Source organism: Gouania willdenowi, chromosome 16 (genome assembly GCF_900634775.1).
Source record: "Gouania willdenowi chromosome 16, fGouWil2.1, whole genome shotgun sequence".
NCBI lineage: Eukaryota > Metazoa > Chordata > Actinopteri > Blenniiformes > Gobiesocidae > Gouania > Gouania willdenowi.
Genome location: NC_041059.1, coordinates 28,738,582 through 28,757,249, shown reverse-complemented (window position 1 = coordinate 28,757,249; position 18,668 = coordinate 28,738,582). Strand labels below are relative to the sequence as shown.

General features: G+C 39.3%; 1 protein-coding gene across 1 annotated transcript in view; it reads left to right on the top strand.

The window, feature by feature from the left end:
* The window catches only part of znf407 (zinc finger protein 407), a 229,658-nt gene that overhangs the window by 130,594 nt on the left and 80,396 nt on the right, over nt 1-18,668 (top strand). The window contains exon 6 of the mRNA XM_028471626.1: nt 2,917-3,083. Coding sequence (XP_028327427.1) covers nt 2,917-3,083 — 167 coding nt within the window. The remainder of the gene's footprint in view (nt 1-2,916; nt 3,084-18,668) is intronic.

The window sequence follows — 18,668 nt, the reverse complement described above, 5'->3', positions numbered from 1 at the left end:
GATCAAAGTGCTCCATCTGATCCCATAAAAAGCGAGCGTACCTCCTCTCATCCTCACAAACCCCCACTGGTAGTCAACTGTGCCAGACCCGTCTCCTCCATCTTCTCTTCATTTCTCTGCCGCCCGCTGACTCTCTCTATTTCTCTCCTTCCCAGCATGCCACATGCCCACGTCAGGGCCTGCCTGCTAGACTTTGCGATTACGCCCCGTGATAAACAATGGCCCGTTTAGCTCATAAAGCAAGAGTGTTGTGCATAATGCTTACAATAAAAGATAGCATCTCTTCACTCATCTTATTTACCTCTCCCACGGTGGCACAAGCTGCTCTATAAATACAGCAGGAGGAAGGAAGCCAGAGGAGGGAGATGCAGACATATACATCTGCTGGTCAAATTAAGTCTCTGCCAAGTCAGTTGATGAGAACAATTGAGAAAAAAGGTGATATAAATATGCGCTTTAGGTCATAGCTAGGTGATAAAAGCACCATTTTAAAGAAGCTCCATCTTTCTTAAAGGAGAGCCTTTACATCTGGATCACATTTAGATTCATCTTTATGGAACATGTACTGTAGGTTGATACAAATGTGTATTTCTATCACTCTTTTCCTCCACCTCCGTATCTTTAATTCCATCCATGCTTTTTTTTTTTTTTTTCCCCTTCCCTTCATCCCGAACCCCACAGCCCTTTATCCTTCCAGTAAGGAAGATGTATGAGTTTGAATTATTGATTTAGACACATGCTACACGCTGCTCGGAGTCATTATTTGTTCAGGTGAGTGTCATGCTGCTCGCTATGAAACAGATACCACAGGGATTAAGCGACACAATCAGGACTTAAAGACAGCCGCCCGCCCCTAAAATAACACGGCCCCCGCTGCAAGACGAATGCTGCTCAAAAACCTGACTTCATTTGTTTATGACTCGCACATTAGTCATTCTGTTTAGAAATGATCACACGGGGGTAAAGATTAATTTCAGCAGAGGCTTATTTTTTTTATTATTGTTTTTTTTTCTTTTTTAATTCTCTTACAATGCAGGAGATGAATATAGGTACCAACGTCCTACTTGACTTTAAACCAAAAAGGAACACACAAACAATATGTGTGTTGGACTAGACAGATGAGCTATGAGGACTAGAACAGTGGTTCTCAAACTTTTTTTGATCAAGTCCCCCCCTACAACATTTTGCTTAGAAAACTATTTAAAACAACTACAGAGCACAATGATGCAATGAATTAGTGATAACACACATTTTAAATAATCTCATTTCATAAATAAGTGGAAAGAAACAGTATTTAGTGCAGTGGTTCCCAACCTTTTCTTGGGATCGTGACCCCATTTTGATATCAAGAATTTCTGGCGATCCCCAAAGAGATATATATATATATATATATATATATACATATATAATTTTTTATTTATTTTTTTACTGCATTTTTTCAAGATAGTGTGTTGTTCTAATTTACTTTTTTTAAAAAAAAAAGAATAATTAAAGTAATAATTAAAAATTACAAGAATATGTTTAAATTTTTCTGAAATTTTAGGCGACCCCACATGGGTTGAAACCCCAAGGTTGAAAAACACTGATCCAGTGTCTCCTGAATAGATTCATTAATGTAGTTTTTTTTTTTTTTTATCATTTTTGATCATGTCACGCTTGGTGTGGAACCAAGACTGACCCTTTATTTCTTCATTTTCTACAATTTCTCAAATACCCCCTGTAGCGCCATTGTGTACCCCTAGGGCTACGCATACCCCCATTTAAGAAACACTGGACTAGACAGATGTCCACAGCACAGAGAGACAGATGTGCAACTCTACAAATTGGGCCTTGATTCAAGAAAACCAGCCCCATGAAACAGTAGCTTGTGTAGTAGATGGGTTTTATTACCCTTGGAAATGCACAAAATCTAAATATTGCAATAAAAACTGGTAATAGAAACACCTGAATTTTTTTAAAGCACTCAAATATTGCTAAAAAGAAAGAATTTCAGACGTTTTGATATTAAAATGTGTCACAAAAGCGCTATGGAAACGGTTTTTCTGCAAATACGTGGTCACATGACCACTTCTGTCCAAGAAAACATGACGTGGTACGTATATTATACTTATTATACTTATTACTGCCACATTAGACGTGAAACAACAAAGAAATGCAGTGTTATAAGGAGGTTTGGAGCGTCCGTGTCCCTGCGGCAAAGTCTCGCGGGATGAGATTTCACGGGAGTTACGAGGCTCCTCCCCAAAGCTACGTTCACCGGAAACACGTTCAAAGCACAATTATACTTTGTCGACATTTAGAAATGTTGTTTTTATTTTGCGAAAATCTGTAATGGAAACCCAGCTAGTGACGAGCTAAAGCTTTTATTAACAGCAGGAAAAAACCAAAGCTAAAGTTCACGTTGAGATAAGCTCCAAATGCTTGAGCCTTAAGAGAGAAGCAGGAGGGAAAACACAGCTAACTGTTCATTTAGCGCTGGCTAAGTGGTCAGGGACTCTGGACAGGTGAACTCGATTCTCCCCACTGTCCCTGCAGGGTGTGTGTGTGTGTGTGTGTGTGTGTGGACTGTAACAGAATTTCTGTAGTCCTCTGGGCCCTGGTGCAAAGCAGAGAATAAATGGAGGAGGTGGCAGGCCAAGACAGAAAAATCAATGCCTGCTTATACAGACATGACACACCAGCAGCAGTGTGTGTGTGTGTGTGGGGGGGTTGTGGGAATAGATGTACAGCACACAATCACGTTCAGCCTTTGCTCCGTGGGTGTGAAGTACCCAGCAACCCCCCATTTCCTTTCTCACAGGGTAGATTTTCTAGCATTTTACGCTCGCTTCGGGATCAGTAAATAACTTTTTTTTCTTTCTTCTTCTTCTTCCTCCTCTCTCCCTCTCCCTCCTCCTCCTCCTCCTGCTCCTGCAGGAAGTTCGAATGCGAGCTGTGCGATCGCTCCTTCAGTGAAAAATGGGCTCTGAACAACCACATGAAACTGCACAGTGGGGAAAAACCGTATAAGTGCGCCTGGCCATCCTGCCACTACGCCTTCCTCAACCTGTCAGCGATGAAAGACCACTACAGGACGCACACTGGTGAGACACAGAGCCAACAAAGCATCCGTCCATAGAAAATCACAGCGACTGACACCCTAAAGTGCAAAATAAACGAGATTGGCTTTTTACAAGCCAGGGCTGCTTTATGAGTCTAGGACAAAGAGGTATTTATCAAGAGTCTATACTTGGATCAGACAGAATGTACTTTTTCATCCCTCTATAGCTGTAGACAACTAAAAAAAAAACAAAAAAAACTCAAGTTTACATGAACTGTGAAAATCTCACTTAAATTATAAGTCTTCACAGCTTCGTTTGAAATAAATATACACACGTTTTTGGCTGCTTTCAGCCACAATGTGTCCATCTGCACCCAATTCTTAGCATCCAGCAATAAAAAGTTGATAGCGAGTATCTTTTGGCGGTGGGAAATGGTCGAACACACGTCTTGATCCTGTGAGGGCTGTCACTGTTAGATTGTTTCGTACTTGGCGATGATTAATCCCGAGGGGAGGGGGAGACGACACAGGGATGTGTGAATATATCTGCTGTCCTCCGCCTTGTATGTGTTTCGACTGAATTCCGTCTGGTCAGAGTGTGTTTCCCACTCCTCCAGCTGGTCCAGCAAGTTTGTGTTCACCAAATCCATCTGATGCACAAGAATGTTTGTATAAATCATTTGGTTTGTGGCTTTAATTAAGTTAAGGCAAGGGAAAGGAAATGGGAAACATGCTGCAAGTGCATTTGCTTTCATGTTTCACATTTCTTTATATATATTAAAAAAATGTTTTATATATATTTTTCTTTTTTATTATTATCATGAGGTATTTCTTCTTTTTTTTTTTTTTTTTTTTTTTTTTTTTTACATTTTTTGGTCAACTAATTTAATTTCTGTGGTGTCAATGGGCAAATGTCCACCTATGCTTTTATGCAATATAGACAAACCATGTAGATTGTGACAGCCAATCAGCTGCAATCATCATACCACTGTCAAATAATCCTGGAGACAAAGTTACATTTAATGAAATTAGAAAATAACTTTATGAAATTCTGCGTTGGCAATTTGAAATCAGTGTTTTTTCTGTGTATTATTGTTTAAACGTCCTATTGTAATAAGTTAGTTACAATACATTTATGTTTAAATAATATAAATATATGTATATATCAAACATATATATATATATATATATATATATATATAATTTAGTGTATTTTAGTGTATTTTAACTAATAACATATGTAGTTTTTAGTTTTTCTTTACCTTTTTTAAAATTTGGGTTAAAGCGTTCCATTTATTACTATTTACAACATTAATTTTCCTATTTTTGTCCAATAATAAAGTAGTTGATGCACATTAAAATATGATGCTTCATTGTTTAACCTGTCTGTATCTAAAGAAATAGTCATGGTTAAACTAGAAATTAGCAGACACTGTCATACTTAATCAATACAAGAAATGCTCGCATTTCACTGTGATTTTTCTTTGCTCTCATTAATGCTCGTATAATGCTTTTAACATCAGGAACGTGGTTAATAGTAACTCACGTTTCTCACAGCTCTCATCACCTGTAAACAGCATTTAAAGCAGTAACTGATATTTTTATTAGTACTTTTTTACCTCTTACTGCAACAAACCTTAATCTTAAACTTTATCTGATTTCTAAACTTTAACTTATCTGTAGCTACATTTTGAGAGAAGGTGATGTAATTATTCCAATTTATCTTCCTGTTGCAAACTTGTTTTCCAGTATTTAACAATGGTAAAGTTCTGATTCCAATAGTTTTGATGATTTTCAATATATACAGTGTGAGTGTGCTTCTTCTTCAACCCCCCCCCTTTAGTCTGAGTGGTGTTTTTCCTCACTAAAACTTTGGATAGACAGATGGGACAGTGGGCGTTGGGAGAATACCACCTTAAATAATAGCCCAATTCAGCTTCTTTGAAAGTGTCTTTATGCTGCAGCCCAGCAGTTTCCCCTCGGCCTCAGTAATGTCCCACACATGGCTCCTTGATGCCCTTTTAAGCTCGTGACAGGAGCAGCAACCGCCCGTGGCCTGACAGCCTGACTGAGCGTTTGCAGGAGAGCCTTCCATCCGTCACGGGGGCCTGCTGTGAGCCAGTGTGTGCGTGCAACACTTGCTCCAACGTTATTCTAAATGTGTTTTAACTGTGATTTAATGTCGGGGCGCCTCTGACGTAATTAGGCATTTTATTTTCATTTGTTTGCAGCTCTTATCATTCACCATCGGCACACCATCACTTACATGTAGCTGTCACCTTGGGTGATTGTGTGTGTGTGTGTGTGTGTGTGTGTGTGTGTGTGTGCGTGTGTGCGTGTGTGCGTGTGTGCGTGTGTGCGTGTGTGCGTGTGTGTGTGTGTGTGTGTGTGTGTGTGAGAGAGTAAAGAGAAAATGATGACTTTGAGAAAACAAGGGAAGTGTTTTAGAAAAACTAAAAACAATGGTCAAACATTGAGATGATCACGAGAGTATGAGATTTAGGATGAAATAAGTTACAAACCTCATTTAGCACCACAACTCAACTTTATTAGCAAACCCTTGTCTACATAAACCCAACACAATTTGCTGTGCTGTGACCTTCGACACTCCTTTGTCGGCCGGTTAGCTTCAGCTACACAATCACTGCAATCACATTCCAACAGCCGACCTGCCACACTGAAATATTGTCCGCACGCTTGTGATCTGTTTAAAGGTTTTTAATGGTCTCCTTCAGAGCTAAGATACAATCCTAACTGAATAAAAAAGGAAATTTAAATTTTGAACTGATCTGTCTAGGAAACACAACCGTCAGTAAATTGGGGGAATTGTAAGGCGCTGTGCGTGTGCACGTGACTGTGCGCATGAATAAGCGTGTGACGATGAATTACTGTAGTCTGTATTTATACACATACAGCTGCTTAGCCCAAGCGTGCTAAACTCCACAAAGTGAAGAAAACAAATGGGGATAATTTTACTCTTTCTTTTTTTGTGTACAAACTGTGTTTAGTTTGACTTTGCACGTTTGTATCTTATAAGAAATATTTTTTTGATCACTCTATTATTATTATTTTTTGACAAATTTCTTACTTGATGTTTGCAAAAGAGCCGGTGCTGGTAACAGCATTGCAGAAAGGTGATTTAATAGGTTTTAATATCTTCTTGCTTTCAGGGATATAGAAAAGAGTGTGTAAAGTTATGTGTTAATGTTGTCAGTTATGGTTGAGCAAGGCAATGCATTATGACAACTTCAAACAATAAAATAAAGACCAGACACTTTTGGTCATTTTGGTTGTGACAATAGCATTTAGAATGTCTATAACCTGAGTTTAATCAGTTTAGTCAGCATTGACCGTCAATAAAATAATACATTTCCCAGGATTAATACATTTAATAAAACTTTGTTGCAGTTTTTTGTAATTAATGTTTTTTTAAGTCATTTCTATCAACTTTTAGCCTTAAAAGATACGTTTTGACGTTGCAGGAATTAAGCTTTGAAAATGCCGGTGGGCGGAGCCACTATCCAGTCCCTTCAGGATTTCGCGGGCCATTTTTCTAAAAGTTGCATTAAAAAGTTGCGATATTTTTTTCAGCCCGAAAACATACTTTACTCACAATTAAGTTAATTTTTTCTACCAATTATAAATACATATTGACCAGACATGTTCTAGAAAAATATGCTTTATTGTTGAAAAGCAAACACCAACACAATTTTGCAAAACATGCAACATACACTTTTTTTTTTTTTTTTTTAGCTTATGCACTGAGCATACTCTGAATGTAAAAGGTGCAACAGGTTTTAATAAAAATAATCATCAAAAGTGCAAGTCAGTAATTAATATTGAACTTAAGGAATCTTAAAGTGCATAACATGAACATGTCATGAAGACATATTTCTTTAGGCATAACAAAAAAAAAATAAAAAAATGCAAAGCATCAACGAACATACTGATGATAGTGTGTGCTTCCTGTTTGTTCTCCCACATGGGGTTGTGCACTGGCCTGAATTTTCCTGACGTGCTTTGCAGAAGCAAATTATTTCTTGTTAGCGAATGCAAGGTATTTCTATCGCACATGACTCAATTGAATGCTTTCTCCTGGCACTGGTTGAAAACAGGACGTGACGTAGGCATTTTCTTCTTTGTAGGTTCCTTGTAAGCAGTGCAAAGCATAGACATGATATACGTAGACGTATCGCTCTAGTGGGCGGCAGCAGTCGATGCGGCGTCTACGTGTATATGTCTATGGCGCAAAGCCCATAGTACATCCTCTGCTACTTACGGAACAACTACAAGCACTAAAATGCCAAAAAATAATGATATGCGGCTGCATACACTGATTTTGCGGAGTTTGCTTGATTTTGCGTTAATAGTTGCGATCGCAACATTGCGAAATCCTGCAGGGACTGACTATCAGCATCTTGTAGGTCTTCCAGTTGAACAAGAATACACCTGAGATTGAATAAGTACCCTATACCCTACCATCAGCATTATTAGATGCCTTTAACATGAAAAAAAACAAAACAAAAAACATTTAGTTAGTGAATGGTCAACTTCCTTGAGTAATTATTACGCCGTGAAAAGCAAATGGAATCCCAGTTATTATTAATTTTGATCAGTAAGACAAGAAAAAACAGTCACATGTAAATAATAACTGTAAATAGAATTGAGCAGTGATAATTGTCCAGTATTCTTGCATGTGGGGTGTTCATGAGTCCTGTAATCTTGTCACAACTCTGGTAAAAACGTTGTTCCTTAGCCTGTTGGTGCGGGTCCAAATAGTCCGGTACCACATTGTACATCTGTATGTCTGAACACTCTCTGTTGTACAGTCGTAGTTTTACAGTAGTGTCGAGTAGAAAGTGTTCAACTCCATGGATAGAGATGTTCATTGTGATATTAGAATTTTCCCTCCCTGCATAAAAAGGAGAAATAAATTCACACCTTGACTCTCTTTCTCCTACCTCTACCAGGATGAATTGTTCCTCATTTGATTTGTGTGTTTTTTTATGTTAATCACCCCCCCACTCACACACATACAAATCAGTGGAGTCTGAGGGAGGGGCGGCGATTATGTGGTGGCGTAGGCTTCCACTGGTCATCAGTTGCCAGGGTCATTTGTAACGTCTGATGAATGAGCAACTCAAATAAATAAATAAGTGCACAGTGTCTGACCCGCCCAGTTTTACCCAGACTCGTGTGTGTGTGTGTGTGTGTGTGTGTGTGTGTGTGTGTGTGTGTGTGTGTGTGTGTGTGTGTGTGTGTGTGTGTGTGTGTGTGTGTGTGTGTGTGTGTGTGTGTGTGTGTGTGTGTGTGTGTGTGTGTGTGTGTGTGTGTGTGTTGGGGGGAGCTGGAACGCAGCGACAGGGCCACAATTGATTTCCTCATTGCTTCAGTTTGTCGCTTAATCTGGCGATATGCTGATAAATCTTCGCACTTTGTCAATTAATTTCCCTGAAAAATGAGCCTCAAAATGGCGAGCACATCAATACAGCAGCAGATTCCATGTCAAAAATTAAGCGGGAAAATTAATTGCCCTCCCATCCATTCCTGCTAAAACATAACTAATGAGGAAGGCAATTATAGCTGCATGCAGACTCCTCCGGGGTTATTTAACACACACACACGCGCACACACACACACGTGCATACATATAAATGTATATCCACGCGCACATGTGGAAGGAGTTTAAATATTTCCACTTCAAAGTTCTTTTATTGTCTCACAATCGGGCATAATTAACTTAGGTTAGGGACAGTGGTTTGAGGTGCATCATGGGAACAAACGAGAAGAAGTGATGGCAATACTTAAGTAGCCTAAAAGTTTAAAGGACTCTGGGTGCAGACACATTAGTGAATAATGCAGCCCTTTGTGCACACACGGGCAGATTTACTAAAACAAAGGGAGCACCATTTGTTGCTTGTTTAAATACTTTAGAGTCGCTATCTCCTTACCTGCTGCTTCATGCCTACTAAGATTGCACAAGTATTTTGCACATGTAAACTTGTCTACATGTTGGAGAGCTGAGTGGGAGAAAATGCAAAATTAAGTTTGAAACCATTTAATATAAGGTGCACTTCCCTGTCTGCTCTGAAGATAACTACATAAACACTCATAAACATTTTAGTGAATACACTGGATTTAGTGAATACAAATTAATTTATGAAGCAAACAAAATAAATGTAAATGAAAGTGCTATTACTTAAAGCTGCAGTATGTAAGTTTTTTTTTTTTTTTTTTTTTTTTTTTTTGCTGTCATTTGGTTAAAAATTCATAATCGCCTTTGAGCATATTATAATTCAAAGTGTTCTGAGATTACACTGAACCTCTTCTCCTTCTTTTGGCTTTATATTTAGAGTTTAGGAAGCGTTTAGGAGCATGATGCTAGATTTCAGCCATTCAAAGATCTTTCTATAAACAGTGCTCCATAAGCTGTTTCGGGCGTTACTATTGGCTGCTCGACTGAAGTCAATGCGCGTTCATGTACCATTGATAGTAAGAGTGCAATAGCAGACGTTCCAGCAGAAGTCTCCATCGCAGTGTTAAGCACAACGGTTACACGGCAAAGCAAGCAGAAAAAAGCAGACCGACGTGGTATGTAGTGTTAGTAAATCTGCTCTACAGTCTTTTGGGCTTTTAAGGATCCTAGAGTGGTTAAAATGCTCTAGGATTCATTTGCTGGGATTGTCCACCTCCTTTGGACAGTGTGAACACGCAAACGGAGTCTAGAGCGGATCAAACAGGCAAATTCTAGAGCGGATGTTTTTTTTCCGTTCTCTGAGCGTTTACAATCGAAGCCTAGATCGGACTATAAACAGGAAGTATTGCAATGACATTGTGGGTGTTCCGGAAGGTCCGGCGACAGCCCAAAGCAGGGTTTTAAAACCACTAAAACATGGCAACTTGTTGCTGCTACATTGTTGATTGTTGAGAAAGAACAAACGGAGGAGGCAGAAGTTTCTGAAGTTTCTCACTTTCACCCATAGATGGGAGCCTCTTCTTCAGGTTTCTGTTTTTCTGCCTAGAGAAGTCTCTACTCAAGTAATGGCGCCCTCAAGCGGGTTAGCTCATGTAACGGCACCAGAGGCTGTTTGGAGCGGATCAGACATTGTGCTCTGAATGCAAACTGAGCCAAACCAAGGTGATACAATCATCAGCTGTCCTCCACCCATTGGACCGAGACTGGGACAAAACCAGTGTGAAAGCACCCTAAGCTTATGGCACATTGCTTGATTTGACATTGTTTATTTAGTTTTCAAACATCTGATGGTAAATATTGATTTGTATTATATATTTTACTTAAGTCAAGCAATGGAAAACATACTCTTAAGTGTGAATTTGTAGCAAAAAGCCTGTCTTGATGAAAGGTCAAGGTTATGCTGAACTACAATTGCTACTAATGGATGTGTGGTTACGAGGTTTGAGGGCCTGTTTAGCTTTGATGGGCTACTTTTCCCTTGTGATGACAGCAGCATGTCACTCTTCCACTCCCCCCTCCATCCTCGCCTAGGAACCCCCTGAGGGCCTTCAACGCCCGAGAACAGCAGATGAAAAGCACACATGTAATTTATCGCCAACGTTTCCTCCTCAAGAATAATTGTGGCGACCGTGGCTGGGCCCAGGGATCGATGGCTATGGATTTTTCTGTGGTGGGGTCTTGTAGCGTTCGGGGTAATGAGAGATGGAAGGGAGGGTGAGCAGTTAGCAGAAGAGGAGGGGCCTGACAAACGCTGTAAGCACACGCTCAGGAACTCTTGTTCTGAAAGAAAAAAAAAAATTAAACTTATTTTTTTGTATCATTTGCTTTAATTAAAAGTCCTGGAATGTTGCTTACTCTCTCTGACCACCTTTTTTTTTTTGTTGTTAGTTTCCCATCATGCGTGTGTGTATGTGTGTATTTACTATAAAGTAAATTATTTTTCACAAACTTACACAAATAATACGTCCATCCAGCCACTGAAATATTAATATGATTGAAGCTCATTGAGCAGTAATTTATATTTTAGGAATTTTCCAATACAGGGCAGAGGTCAGAAACCTGCATATGCATTAGTCCTTTTTATATTTGCAGATGCAAAATGTATATACAGTAGATTTATATATAAGTTGTAATTTCTACCATTTAATATTGTTTAACAAAGAGGCATTTTAAGCTAGATTGTCTCTTTTCTGAGTGACACTGCATTAAAAAATCCTCTTCTTACAGTCCAATAGCTTTAAATCTGTGTTATTAGGGAAACTCAGAGGTTCACAACCTTTTGCAGGTCGTGACCCCATTTTAATATCACAAATGTACGGCGACCCCAGGGACATTTTTTTTTCTTCCAGAATTCGTTTTTGATCATGTTTATTAAAGCGTGTTACATATACAGAGTATCCAGGATTAGTACACAAAGAAACAAGTGCACCACCTCAGATATAGAGCTGAGCAAGATTCAAGATGTATTGAGTTTTACATTTTGGGGATATAAAAAATTACAATATAACCTCTATCTATATATATATATATATATTGTTTTCTGCTGACCTGCCACTACGACGGAAATTCAAAAAATGCCTTGATTATGCCAGTCAACGCTGTGCACAGAGACAGACTGTAATACACACAATGATGTGTCTGTACACGCACACATGGCGAGTTCATAAGCTGAAATTTGTCACAACAACATCAGGCACACGCAATCACGACGTGAAGCTCACACACAGCCTTACAGACACCACTTAGGGGCAAACAGCCCTGCTCTCCCACCACCCCGCGCACATAGATATAAGAAGTACACACACGTCCGCGCACACACAGAGACAGACGGTAATACGCACACTATGTGTCTGTAAATACAAACATAGGTTCCCTCGGATTAGCGCTGAATCAGCTTTTTATAGAAGCACAGAGTCAAAAACGTCACCACAGGAACGCACGCAGCATCAGACTTCCTTAGTGATGCCGTCAATCAATGCTCACTGAGGGCTGTGATTGGAGGAAACCCTCTCCCTCCTGTCAACTTTTATAGGAGGGGCGGGGCCAACAGTTAAAGTTGATGACAAAGGGCAATCTTAAAGAATGTGTTTCAGCCAATAGCAAAATTAAGTTATAATAGCCGGCGTTCAACCCTTAGAGGCCAGTAGCTCTGACATTTTACAAATAAATACACAAAATTAAAATGCTTTTACTAAAATGCGAAGAGTGGGACTAGGATCAAACAACACTACTTAATACCCAAATACATGTATTCAGCAGAAAAAAGTTGGTTTGGGGTTTAGTTACTCTTTAAAATTATTTAGGAGTCGCTGCTTCAGTACATCTCAGAACAGCATAAAAAGCATAGTTAGGTGTTGTCCCTTAGAGGAGAAAAATACTAAAGTGGCACATATTGTGCAGCTGTCCAGAATTGTCTTTTTGGCCAAACTTCATTAAAAATAAAATTATCGAGATATATATTGTATATCGCTATTTTGAGAAAAAAAAATGTTGAGATTTTGGTCCATATCGCCCAGTCCTACTCACGTTCATTTTTACGCTGCATTTTATTTGAACTAGATTTTTACTTGAGAAATGTTAAGTATAGGATACAGTTATTTGATATTTATTGTGTGTGTGTGTATTCCAAATCTGTTTTTACTTAAAGGAGCATAGGGCAGGATTTGAGAAAAAATAAACATTTTTTTAAGTTTTTTTTTTTTAGTGCTACTGGGTGATGAAGCGCTCTTAAAGAGAATGAGTTCACATATTTCTACCTATTGCTTTGAAAGGATTGTGTGATACATTTTGTACTGCTGTTACGGGTATGAACAGCAGTACTGTTCCCTGTGGACGTGAAGGCAAATGACGTAGATGGTGACGTCAAATGACGCTGGTGCGCGTTCTTGACGGCCGCTACCGAAAATAAAGAAGAATGAGAAGAACACAAGCACAGTGGACTAAACTACTGTTTGGTTCCACAGATGTACGCAGAGGCATGTGCACAGGTCCTGCAGTAAACAATCACATGAACGGCGAGTAAATAAATAACCACAGTTGGAGTGCGGAACGGGCCGACCCAACAGTGAAAACCTTGTTTTTTTTTTCTCAAAGTAATGACGTGTACGTTTGTTTTAGTGGTAAGCAACGATTTTATTAACGAACAATTTAATGTTAACATCAGATCAGCGCACGGCTAACAAGAGAACATGCACGTAAGAGACCCATTGTATCTATTTACATAATCCATGTTTCAAAGATATGGATAATCCATGTTATTGTGCAGAAAAAGGAATGTTTCAATGGTGTATTCCGTTATAATTGTCCTCTGTCCCGCGGATCACAGCTGCTGCTGAAGAACGCTGCGCGCAAACGACACTATGTGACCGAACCCAAACACAAGTTCTAAATATCTGTCCGGAATCGACCTGTTCAGTGCCGTCGGGTCCCGTCAGGGTTCGGTCGGGTATCCATCCTTCTATCCTCAGTATCAGCTGTGCTTATGTGGTTATAAACAAACAGCTGAAACGCGCCCTCGCTGATGGCTGCAGTTACACTAACAACTGTGGTGTCACTATGGAGTCTGATCTTTAGACCCTGCCCTATGCTCTTTTAACTTTATTTATTCTTTTACCAAGAACTTGACATATCAGTAGACCCCGACCCCAAGGTTGAACAACACTGAGGTAACTGGTGTCCGCTTTTTCAACCAGTTCCCTGAACACTCTCACCAGTGAAGGAGGCTAAAAAATATTTACAGCATCACACTTTCACAACATGGATGTATGTTGTAATGATAATGATGAAGATGGTGATGATGCTGGTGCTGTCGCAGTTTTAAACACGGACATGAATTTGTGTTTTTTTTTGTTTTGTTTTTTTCTGGGCTGACATGCATGTTTGTGTCTCGTCTAGAAGCGTGCACATGTTCTCTTGAGTAGGTTTAAGCACTGTTGTTGCTCTGTGTGTGTGTTAGTGTGTGTGTTGAGGACTTGTGTGTAATAGATGGTGAGGGAGAAAGAGAAACCATCATGCTGTTAATGACTGAGCCAGATGCAGGGAAGAGAGGAGTGTAAAAAAGCTCTCCACACTCCCCATCTGGAAGGCATCGCCCCCAAATGAAGTTGTACAAAACCATCCCATTGATAATAAAGCTAATTTTTATGGCTCTGACAAGTATGTAATTATGTTCAGCGGTGCTTTTCAGATTTTATCACAGTCAATAAAGCACACTGGCAATTTCCCGTCCCCCATTTGACATATTTACACGAATCCATCTGATTGGAGGAATTAGTTAGCTATGAGCGCTGTGATGGATATACACTAGTGATCTGTGACTTCTGTTGGGCTCATCTGTTAGCCAACTAGAGCCTCAGCTCATCTGTTCAGTCTGTCTCTTCTTTCCTCGCTCTCTGCGTCGCTCATCGCTCACACTCTTTTCTCTTTTTCTCACTTTTCTTTCTCTTTGTTCTCACGCAAGCATCCAGATTGTCTTTGACAACTCGTCGATTGTCCTTTATCACTCACACTCAAAGCGTATCCGTCATTTTCAGTGTGTGGAGGACTCTTCCACTGAAGACATGTTGGTCATTTTTACATCTCGTTCACCCCTTCTGTTTTTTTAGCACCTTGTCATATTTAATGTCACACTCATGCTGTTGTTATATCACATTTCAATTGATGCAGCAACGCTTAAAAAACTCAACTAAAAATATGATAAATGAATGATTTGGCAGAATCACATTCAAAATATGATCCTTTTTTTTTTTTACTAGTCCTTTCACATCCAAATATCAGAAGAGAACATCATGACAAAAACTTTTTTTTTTACTTTTAATATGTATTACAGAGATATAATGTGTTACTTACATAGAAGTGGAAAATAATGTTTTGCAATAGTTGTCAATACCCCTTCAGGTGAAATGTGTAGTGTTTAAATGACGGAGTGGATAATGAACAGAGATGCAGATAAGTCGATATCCACTCGTTCCTGTAGGCACTGCTTTGTATTTGATATTGACATTTTATGGCTACAACCTTCTCTAGGTTTGATAGCCAGTATTATTCACTTATTCTTTCAGTTTTATGCTTGTATTTTGTTTTTTGGAGAAAAGGAAGGTTGGATGTTTTATCACAGGACACGTATTTGTATTTGAACCCATTATTCACACACATAGGTGAATTATTAAGAAGGAGCAGCTAAGAATAAGGGATTGTTTGCCCTTTCCTGCCCAAAAAATAATAACGCATGATTATAAGCACCTGTAAACACATATAATAATAATAATAATAATAATAATAATAATAATAATTTGATTTGATTGATTGATTTATTTATTTTTGAGCAATTTACATTTTACATTCCTACAACATTCACATTCACATTATTCTGTTACAGTAGCTCAAAAAGGGAATAGGCTGAAGCCAAAAGCTTATATACGCCTATCCCGTAATCAATATAATAAACGGTTACATTTCCTGGTGATATTGCACAATCCGCTTATATTCTAATAATAATTAAAAAGGAAGAAAAAAACAAAAACAAAACTCAATTCCAGTGGCGGGAAGTACTCAATTACATTTACTCACGTTCATGAACTTGAGTAACTTTTGAAAATAATTTTACTTCTTAGAGTATTTTATCCATACAGTACTTTCACAGTTTTACTATACTCTTGCGTAAACAAAAATATTGGTTACATTTTCCATCCGAAGAAATAATCAAGCAACATAATGATATCCATAACCAGGCGCATGTACAGCTTCTGCATCATGCAACTGTTTACGTAACAAATCGAATTTAAATCCTTTCATCGGCACTATATTCAAGTAAAACTTTTTCTTTATACTTTTTCTTGAATTTGAAAAGAGTTGGGCACTGCTTAAGATCTTCCTCTACCCATTATAATATGACTAGTTGTTTCAGTCCCAGATGATCCAGCTCTGCATTGGGATCGGGAGAAACTGTTTTGATTCCAGGACCGTGCTTCTGACCGACTCAAAGGTGTTATTACTGATGCAGTCCATCATCAGTTGTGTATCTCAACATCATTAGATGTTTCAGCCTTCTATCACAAGACACCCTCTGCTGAGGCAGACCCACCACAGGTTGATCAAACATAGGAAATGAGCGGTCATTTTACCCCCATGCTCTCTCTTTCCTCCTCAACCATAGCTAATGACTGCTATTTTCTGCAGCTGTGGCGAGTTCTTTGACTGTCTTCCTCTGTGCCACTGCCTGCCCTCTGATACCCATTTCTTTCAGGAATCTAGTAGTGGAGTTTGCAACAAACCCTCTGCAACCAACCAACTCTTTAGCCTCAGCTACCAGTTGCGATAAACGAAGCATTTTGCGCTCGTATGCTTCATCGATACCATCCTCCCCGGGGACCGTGAGCTCAACAATGAATGTCTGGATCAACACGCATTTCCTGGTCCTTGGCAGCGTTGAATGTGCTCGAGACTGTTGTTGGGACTTTGTGCGACTGCTTTTCACCCTCTTGCCAGAAGGCTATTGGGTTTTGATGAATTGGTTGGCTGACTGATAGGGTGGCGTTTATGGCTGTTCTTCTTTGTTCAATGGCTGAAGGCTAGGTAACGCAACACTTGATTGTGGTGCCAGGTGTATCTGCCTTGCGTCAGGGAGGTCTTGCAACCCACCAGAATGCGTTTGAGGCTTGCAGAGCATGCTGGGTCCTCTCCAAGCCAGAGACTTAAAGCTGCACTACCTGATTCTTGAACCATGACGGAGGGGCATGGCTGAATTCAAACCGTAAATCCCGTCCCCCACTCTGATAACTCCTCCCAGTCTCCTCTTCTCACTGAAGTGTACAAAATCCCACACGAGAGCTGAACTACCGGTAAAACACGTCGCCACGCAAAATGATCCACACAAAATATAGGAAAATGGAACATTAGATTACATGTCTAGAAGGAAAACAGCCACTTGCGTGTCCAAAGTCAGTTCAAGATTGAAAACAAGTTTGCACCGTGCACACGTTTCACTATATATCGCGGCAGCCAATGAGGAGGCTCCTTCATGGGCTCTGTTCACCCCTCCTTTCTCTAAATCTTGTGATTGGAGCTGGAGGGGGGTGACCGCCAAGATTTAGTCTTCCAGGGTTTTAATAACTAAAATACTTAATTATAAGGGAGGACAGCACGTAGACGTACGATTTTTTCAGAAATGAGTACTTTTGCAATATACTATATGATGCTAATAAGATTTGTTTTTTTAATTAAAGAAAATAAATCGAGTACCACAGCTTTAAGTTGGAAGGAGATGGCAGGGTGTCATAAGTGGCTCTGATGACAAAATTTAACCTGTAGGTTTCCATATTCCACAACACATATATATTATTATTTTATTTATTTTTTAAATTTACTGATACACAATCTTATATCAACTTTGTACATGCATTTCTATACTTCTATGTATTTTTGTAATGTGAAGTGTTGCTTTTTATATTAGATTTTCCAAACATTTAAGCTGCACTCAGAACCTTCATCCACCATGTCAATAAGATTCTCAAAAAAAACTGCCAAATGACATTTCTGGTGTTTTCATAAATTGAAATGTGTTGACAAAACAACGGTGATGTTGATTTTTTTTTTTTTTACTTTCACTGATATATCTGACTGTGGCTGAAATTGGAGTGACGTTATATGATGGGGAAGAGCGAAACAAACTAGAACAAAAATGACCTCAAGCAAAAGACTGTCGTGTCTCACAAAGAAACAATTATTAAAGAAACATTTCCACTTTAGTGCCATTTTTGCATTCTTATACAAGACTCAAAATTCCACAATGCAATGCGTGACACTTTTTGAACTTTTTTGGTAAAGTGTTACCACAAAAAGTTCACTTGAAGTTTTATACATAAAGGCTGACATTACGCTGTCAATATTATGACATGACACCTGTCATTAGCATGAATAAGGTGTCATTAAGTGTCCTTCGTTACCCCCTCCACCTAACCCAAGAAATGCCAACATGGCTCCAAAGGTGTCATAATTTAGTGAACAACACTTATTGACAGCTTAATAACAGCCTTCATGACACCTTATTCATCATAAAGACGGTGTAGTCAGCCTTATCTATCAAACTTCAAGTAAGGTGTGACCCTTTTTTTTAAGCCTAAAGGCTGGGATACACTGTGCGATTTTTTCAATCGTTGCACTCAGCTTCAGCTCAAACTGTGCGACTCAGGTGCAGAGCCCGTATGTGCGCAGCTCACGATTCACGTTCTCACACTGTACGGACCGACACTCTGACACGATCTGACTGCTCACAATGTACGTTCATACACGACACGTCGGGGTCTTGTTTCTGGAAATGCAACGTACAAATTTGAAGAAGAAGAAGAAGAAGAAGAACTCTGAAGCGTCGCCATTAAAACAGACGAAGAAGAAAAACCCAGAAGTTGACAGACATTCGCAAATCTCAGCAAAAAGAGCTTTAAAAGTCGGTGATGTGATGGACCAGGAGCTGGCTGGACAGACGTGGGCAGTGCAGTCCGTCAATTTTACAGTGGTCCTACGGTTTTCGCGCATGCGCAGTGTGAGTGTTTACAGTAAGCTGGTACATAGCACTGCTTCAACTGTGAGATACCCTCACGAGGAGCAACTGGATTTCAAACATGAATCTTTACGACCTACGATTGCTGATCGGAA